Here is an 8,223-nt window from a genome sequence, read left to right as displayed (position 1 = left end):
ACTATATATATATATATATATATATATATAATTTTTTTTTTAGAAAGTGGTACTTTTTTCTTAACCTATATATGGCACATAAATTTGTACGGTGAAATAAAATTGAGCAAGTAATTAAGGTTGCCAGCAAGTTGTGTCTTCACTATCTCTCTAGTACTAGTGATAAGTACACTCGGTCTTACACTTAGGCCTCGTTTGGTTTACGGATTGTAGAGGTTGGAAAGGGAAAGTTGTTCATTTTCTTTGTTTGGTACACCTATATATGGAAATGAAAGACTTTACTGCAGTATGAGAAAATAGATGGGAAATCGGATCCTCCCACATACCATGGGATTCGATCTCCCTCATATTTTCCTAACATTAATTGCACATTAATTGCAACTTTTCAAATATTATTTTAATGCATGTTATTACCAAATTATCTCTACAATTTTTGAATGTTGAATATTTTATATCTTAATACTAAAGATATAATTGGTAAATTAATGTTACTTGCTTTCCTATTCATGCATAAACCAAACATTAGAAAGAAAAATAAAATACATTTCCTAGTTACTTTCTCGACGTTCCCAAACACCTTATAGAGAAACTAGTGGGAAATTTACTTTCCTATGTACATAGGAAAGATCAAGGAACCAATTTCCTTTCCATCAACCAAACGAGTCCTTACATTAATTGCAATATATCATTCTTCATGGTTTCAAGTTATCTGTTCTGTTTGTACAAAGGGGCGAACACTCGAAGGAAGCCTCTATAAAATCTGTTCTGTGGAACGATGAATCATGAATGGCATATGCGTTGATCATCATAACATTCTCTTGAGCATTCAGTGAGCTGTGATCTTGCTATCAAAAGGGATCATATAACTTCTTGAACAATGATGACGAATTGGATCAACATCAAATAAACAGTAGGCGAAAAGGTTAATTACAGGCATAGAAGGGAACAACATATATAAGATGTCTCGATCAGCATATACAAGTACAAATGATTAGCAAGCTATTTCACATACAATGCAACCCTAACACAGTGACACACATCCATAACCTTCTGATTTGCCGAAAAGTCAGAAGCTTCCATACGGTATCAACTATCAATCGGGTAAGGTACGTAGTAAACAAGTACGAGTGCTATTCTGGTGACAGTGAAACACTATACTTAATTTATCTTAGATATGAACATCTAATACTATGTATGCAGAATATTTAAGATAAAAGGAGTTCAACATATCAAAGAGAACCAAACCAAGACTTCAAGAAACTTGAGAGTGAAATTCTCATCAGCAAATCCAAATACATATATCCAAATACCTCTATAAGAGCACACTTCTTAATCATCCCAAAAACAAAAACATAAACAAAACACAACTGTTTGATCAATTCGACTAAAACTAATAATCACCAAACACTCCAAGAAGCATTGGGAACACACTAAGATGAACACGGCTTCTGCTTGCAGACGGCGCACACCTTCTGAGTGCAGGTAGAGCACACTGCCTTCTTGTTGCAATCGCCACAGGTGAAGGCCTCCTTCCCGGCTTTGGTTTTAGTTTCGGTTTGGGGTTCATCTTTTGAGAAGATTAACTCAACGCTATAATTCAATGACCACAATTTGAAACCCAGGTAAATCACACCCACCACAGCAACAAACCCCAAACCGTTACCCATCCTTTCGAAGCCTTTACCTAATTTCTCTAGAGCCTACAACCGAAAAAGTTTTACGTGAAAAAAGTGAACGATTACATGAAAATCTGAATCAAGGAAAAAGTATCGAAGATGGAGAGAGAGATATCTAGAACTACGTACCGCTACTGCTTTGTCGTTGGCAGACATCGTTATTGGTTGTTCTTGACACAAACGAGTGACGCTGATCGTGAAGAAACCCTATAAATCTCTAAGGATCGGGTACTTAGTATTTATATTGGATCTGCCATAAAGATTTCTTGTTGTACAAGAACTGTAAAACCAACCAAACAGTGATGGAACGGATAAAGACAAATGTCGAAGCCCAGGTTGGAACGGATAATCTAGACCCCAAAATCTTAGGCCTTAGTTTCATAATACGAAGCTAACCAGCTTTTAGACCAACTATTCGGTCACATACCAGCCTCTTCACTGTTCCCTTTTTGGGTCCCAACGAGCATATCATCTTTAAAAGTTTTAGCCAAATTGGTTCAACGAGTAGATAACCCATATTCGTCTGAAATTGAGGTGAACTACTCGTTGGAACCCAAAAACTGAATGGTAAAAATGTTGATATGTGATCGAATAGTTTGTACAAATGTTGGTTAGCTTCGTATAATAAAACTAACCAGTTAGTTCTAACGCGTTACTCAATTACTTGAATTCAAAATGCCGTTAAGTAGATGGGTTGGCCAGCTAAAAGAAATGATGAAATATGACTAAAATTGATGAAAAGGTATATATATTGGGAAAATTCTAGTATACAAATTTGTATACCATACAAACTAAGTATGTGACTCTCATTGCTTGAAAATATAGTAAAATGATAATTTTATCCCCTCAAAATGTCTTTTGTATGCCCTTGAATAATAGAAGTGAGTGGACCACTTTTTGAATTTGTATACCATATACATCTGTATCGATCAGCAAGTTATGGGCAATAGGCCCCAAATTGTCGAACTCCATGTGGTACAAATATGAAAATGTTGAAGGAGACATTTGCCTGTTTTGCTTAGTTACAAATATGAATGTACAGAACCAATCACTCTTGCTTCTCCATGGCTAACTTACCTACCATCTTCTGAACAAGCACAAACTAATTCATAAACTGAAGACGCAGACACCAGTAGAGGGTTGATTTGAATTTTTTGGCTCCCCAGGAGGGGGTGCACTAGCACGAGCAGTAAAACTAGGCACAGTAACTTATCAAAATGTTTTTTTACTTATACAGCAGCTGCTTATTAGTCGATGGCGATCCATGTGGTGGACTCATTCCTACTACAGATTGAGTACAAAAACCAAAACTTTTGTCGTAGAGGATGTGGTGATCGATCAGACCCAACAAAATACATAGTCATCGAACTGGGAAGTAATCTTTTAATCTGTTAATCTGGGAACAAAACACAGCTATTTAATAGATCAATTCGACTAAAATTAATAAACACCAAACACCCTAAGAAGCATTGTGAACACACTAAGCTGAACACGCCTTCTGACTGCATGCAGGTAGAGCACAGGTCATGGCCTCCTTCCCGGCGCGGTTTTGGTCGTTTTGGTTTCGGGATTTGAGACGATTAACTCGATGCTATAATCAGACCACAATTTGAAACCCAGGTAAATCACACCCACCACAGCAACACACTCCAAACCGCGACCCATCCTATCGAAGCCCTTACCTAATTTCTCTAGAGCCTACAATCAAACAAGTCTTAATTACGTGAAAAAAGTGAACAATTACATGAAAAATCTGATGAATCAAGGAAAAAGTATCGTAGGTATGGAGATAGAGATATCTAGAACTACGTACCGCTACTGCTCTGTCGTTGACAGACATCGTTATTGGTTGTTCTCGACACAAATGGGTGACGCTGATCGTGAAAAACCCTATAAATCTCTGAGGATCGGGTACTTAATATTTATATTGGACCTGCCATAAAGATTTCTTGTTCTGCAAGAACTCTAAAACCATATAACTAGTGATGAACAAATAACGCCTTATATAAAAACAATTATCAAAGCGCAGGTTGGAATCTGGGCCCCAAATCCTTGGGTCTTGGTAATTAGAAGCCCATAAGATTACTTGAGATAGCGTTACAGAATTAACCGGTTAGTTTCATAATACGAAACTTTTAAGCCAACTATTCGATCACAAATGACAAATGGACATCTTCATTGATCAGATTTTGGGTTCCGACGAGTAGATCAGTTTTGAAAAGTTTCAGCCAACTTAGTTCAACGAGTACAGATAATCAGTTTGGCAAACTTTTCAGATGTGATTTACTCGTTGGGACCCAAAAACTGAACGGTGAAAATGCAGATACGTGGCTGATGTGATCGAATAGTTGGTCTAAAGACTGTCGAGCTTGTTGTATTGTGAAACAAACCAGTTAGTTCTAAAGCGTTACCTGATTACTTTGATGTCGAACTGCCATTAAGTAACGTGTGATTAGTGAATCTCTATTTCAAGTCAGGGTATAAACAATCTCACTCACATGGGAGACAATATTACTGACATCTTCATCGATATATTATTGTGAAACGCTACTCTATATGGTAAGACAAAATTACGTATATCTAAAGTAACAGATACATCATGAGTACATACATGAATTGGCTGGCTTACACAAAAAAATGATGAAATATGACTAAAATCGATGTGAAGGGTATAAGGGTATACATTGATAAGCAAGTAATGGGCAATAGGCCCCAAGTTGTTGGGAATCCATGAGGTACATATTTCTTGTGATAATCCTCTTTATCTTATATGGCACACAAATATGTTGAAGAAGACATTTACCTGTACGTTTTGCTTGGTTACATATATGTACAGAAACAATCACTCTTGTTTCTCCACGGCTGGATTACGTAGTACCTACCTCTCCGGAGTTCGGACAAGCACAAGCTAGTTCATAATCTGAAGATGCAGACAGCAATAGAGGGTTGATTTGCAGTTTTTGGCTCTCCGGGAGGGTGTGCACTAGCACGAGCAGTAAAACTAGGCACCGTAACTTATCAAATCTTTTTTGCTAATACAAATTCAACTTGGAACAAGTGCCTCTTCCCAGAAACCATCCAAGATTGAAGTCGTAAAAGACAAGCAACTGGGAAAATGTAAGAATGGCTTCCCATTATTGTTCAGTAAGAGTAGGCATATTGCTACAAATCACATGTCATTGATACGTTTCGTAAGATAGGCCTAATTTGTTTTGTTTCTGTCCCTCACGCTATTCCTCTACAAGGCACAACTCGCATGATTTGCTTGTACTGTATCATCATCTTCCATTTCCTAGCTATAAATTAAGAATTTCTGAATTAACATAAACCATGGTACGTTGCTGAAATATCAACTGGCCAGTGTCTTTGTTTTCCTCATGGCTGCTGAAATATCATCTATCGATCAACCACTCACGCCACCACCTCCTCCTGCAACGGTAAAGCGAGGCTCAAACCACCCTGTTCACGACACCCTAGCCATTGCAGCCAATCTAGCTAACCTCCTCCCTACAGGCACCGTCCTTGCATTTCAAACCCTAACTCCGAGTTTCTCCAACAACGGATGTTGCCAACAACTATCCAATAAGTTCCTTACTTCATCTGTCATAATAATTTGTGCTGTCTTCTGTTTCTTATCTTCATTCACTGACAGCTTCATCGACAATGACAATGGTGGAAAACTCTATTATGGAATCGCCACTTTCAAAGGCATGTACATCTTTAACAACAATGACATGGAGGAAGATATGAATAAGTACCTGAAGAAGTATAGAATAAAGTTCATAGATTTTGTTCATGCGTTCATCTCACTACTTGTGTTCCTAATCTTTGCTCTTACCAACTCCAACGTGCAAAGTTGTTTCTTTTCTGGAGTGGGAATAAATATCAGTGAACTTGCAATGAAATTGCCACTAGGTGCAGGGGTTTTGTCAACCTTCTTGTTCACCATATTTCCAACTACTCGAAGAGGAATTGGATACGCAGACATCATCTCCACCCAAAGGACTGTCAATGATATGTGATGCACAATATGTGGATTCACTGATCACTTCAGGCACTTAATACATATGAATCTGTTCTACCGAATATATCAAAGTCATGTACTTAGTGAAAATCATAGATATTTTCAATAATCTTCTTGTTTCTTCTTTGTTGTATTTAGACAACGTGCCAATTAAGTTTCCACTTTTATCGAGTGGGAACAAATTTTATTCTTTATCTTGTAAATAGGACGTTTTATGCTTATGTAATTAGCATATACATGCCAATAATGCACCCAAATTACATATATTCCCTTTGCAATAATCCCTACATATGATACGAGGTTTAGCCTAAACTCGTATCACGTTTAACCTCATTATCTATTCCCATTGCCACACAACGTTCTCATATCCCATACATGGCTGAACCGTTTGTTCAACACATAAACCCATCGTCGTCAACACCAGTAGCAAACCCTGCGGCGGCCGCCTCTTTTTTCCGTTCAATGGAAGATCAACAAATTGTGCTACAAATTGGGCAGCTATCAAGTTCAACACCACCACCACCATCTCATGATGATCAAACCAAATCAGCAACACCAGCATCACACCATGGTACCTTAAACCTCAAGGTAATCGAGCCGATCTTGCTACATATAAACTCATTAACACCACTTCTCAGTAACCAACCAATTAGTACTCAACCAACACCAACACCAACACCAATTAACACCAACACCACCATGCCACCACCACCACCACCACCGTCTGATCCACAGACTGATTTTCCACAACTTTTGAAAGGCGGCACAAAGCACCAAAAGGCACTTAGCAGTGTGGGAAGCCTAGCAAACTTGTTACCTACAGGCACTGTTCTTGCATTCCAAGCCATCACGCCTTCCCTTTCCTACAACGGTAGATGCCAGACCTTCAACAAGTGCCTTGTTGCACTCGTCATGCTAGCTTGTTCTCTCGTCTGCTTCCTCTCTTCCTTCACCGACAGTCTGCAAAACGGGAAGAATTCGAAAGTGTACTATGGCATCGCAACATGCAACGGGCTTCACGTTTTCAACTATGAAGACCCTGAGAATGAAAAGAAAGCTCTTGGTGATAAACTGAAGGATATGAGGATTACATCCGCGGATTATCTTCATGCGTTTGTCTCGGTGTTTGTGTTTCTGATATTTGCTTGTAGCAGCTTAGAGGTGCAGACCTGCTACTTTCCGGCTGAGATAAAAGATCAAATGGAGTATTCGATGGTGATATATTTGCCTTTGGTCGTTGGACTTCTGTCAAGCTTCTTGTTCGCCTATTTCCCTACTAATCGTAGAGGGATTGGCTACACATGCAGAACATGAAGTGTATATATATAGGATCAGAAGCGGACGTCCGCACTCGGCTTAAAGTGAGGACGTCCGTCCATTCTCCACCCTCCGGCGCCGGCGACGGCGCGCTTCCACCCCAGAAGACTCCAGCAGCGTCCCCGACTACTTTCCCTCCCCGACGAATCTCTTTTTTTTTTCAGTTTTCCGGCGAGATCGACTTTGTTTGAAGTTTTGGGTGATCTCGTCAGAAAACTAGAAAAGAACTGACTCGCCGGAAAACTAGAAAAGAACGGACTCGCCGGAGAGGGAAAGTGGTCGGGGACGCTGCTGGAGTCTTCTGGGGTGGAAGCGCGCCATCGCTGGCGCTGGAGGGTGCATGGAGATAGACCTTTTATAAAATTTCTTCCATAATTTAATATTCCTAATAAACTTTGTAATGATGAAGGATAAAGTGTAGAGACAAAGAGATAGCAAGAGAATCATCATCTTATTCATTGATAGGAGCCCTTTATATAGGGAATTACACAATACCAATATGGTAAGGATATGAATACATAGATCTAGTCTAACTACATATCCTATTGGCATAAGGCCAAGACACACATAGAGAATATCCTAGAACACTCCCCCTTGTGCCGCGAGCTGATATGCCGATGGTGCTGATCTGTTGCCTCGTCAAAAACCTCGTCAAGTCACAAAAACCCTGTGGGAGAAAAACTGAACCTTGATCGTAGGAGAAAAAGAGTACAACGCACTCTTCATATTTGATAGTGACATGTATGTATGTGCTAAACTCCCCCTGAAGTTCGCACCCCCCCTGATCTTTACATCAATCATAGGGCTCTTCCTGATTCTTACTAATCATGGAAGTTTCAACAACTTAGCATGTCAATGCTTTTTAACATGTCTTCAAATGTGGCATTGGGCAATGATTAACTAAATCATGCCGTATTGTCCTCAAATGATCTTTTACACTTAGATCTTGAGGAGAAGGTCGCTTGTGAACTCAAAACATAAGTTCGTGCAGGAAATCAGGATTCCGCGCAGCATGACCTTCAATTACTAGAACAGTCGTAACTTCCTCTAGGAAATACATATGAACGAACCGTAAACGGTTTTGGAAACTAGACTCATTTAGCTTTCCAACCGTATATTACACACATTCTGGTTCATCAGGAGCTGTTCACAAAATCCCGTCGAAGTTGACTGTTTTGCCAAAATCAGATTCTCAGACAGATTCGT

General features: G+C 39.3%; 3 protein-coding genes across 3 annotated transcripts in view; 2 read left to right on the top strand and 1 right to left on the bottom strand.

Moving 5' to 3' along the window:
• LOC101305580 overlaps window positions 1-1,881 on the bottom strand; it is a 2,718-nt gene extending 837 nt beyond the window's left edge. The window contains exons 1-2 of the mRNA XM_004304978.1: window positions 1,806-1,881; window positions 1,470-1,700 (exon numbers count right to left, since the gene is read on the bottom strand). Coding sequence (XP_004305026.1) covers window positions 1,470-1,700; window positions 1,806-1,832 — 258 coding nt within the window. The 5' untranslated portion in view covers window positions 1,833-1,881. The remainder of the gene's footprint in view (window positions 1-1,469; window positions 1,701-1,805) is intronic.
• Window positions 1,882-5,053: 3,172 nt separating this feature from the next.
• LOC101305287 lies at window positions 5,054-5,698 on the top strand. Its single transcript, XM_004304977.1, has one exon. The coding sequence runs from the start codon at window positions 5,054-5,056 to the stop codon at window positions 5,696-5,698; it is 645 nt and encodes a 214-aa protein (XP_004305025.1).
• A 701-nt stretch (window positions 5,699-6,399) lies between these two features.
• Window positions 6,400-7,014, top strand: LOC101304990. The gene has a single exon (XM_004304976.1). The coding sequence runs from the start codon at window positions 6,400-6,402 to the stop codon at window positions 7,012-7,014; it is 615 nt and encodes a 204-aa protein (XP_004305024.1).
• The last annotated feature ends 1,209 nt before the right edge of the window (window positions 7,015-8,223 follow it).

The sequence above is a fragment of the Fragaria vesca genome, linkage group LG6, assembly GCF_000184155.1.
Source record: "Fragaria vesca subsp. vesca linkage group LG6, FraVesHawaii_1.0, whole genome shotgun sequence".
NCBI lineage: Eukaryota > Viridiplantae > Streptophyta > Magnoliopsida > Rosales > Rosaceae > Fragaria > Fragaria vesca.
Note: the sequence above shows the minus strand (reverse complement) of the source record. Positions and strands in the feature narration are given on the sequence as shown.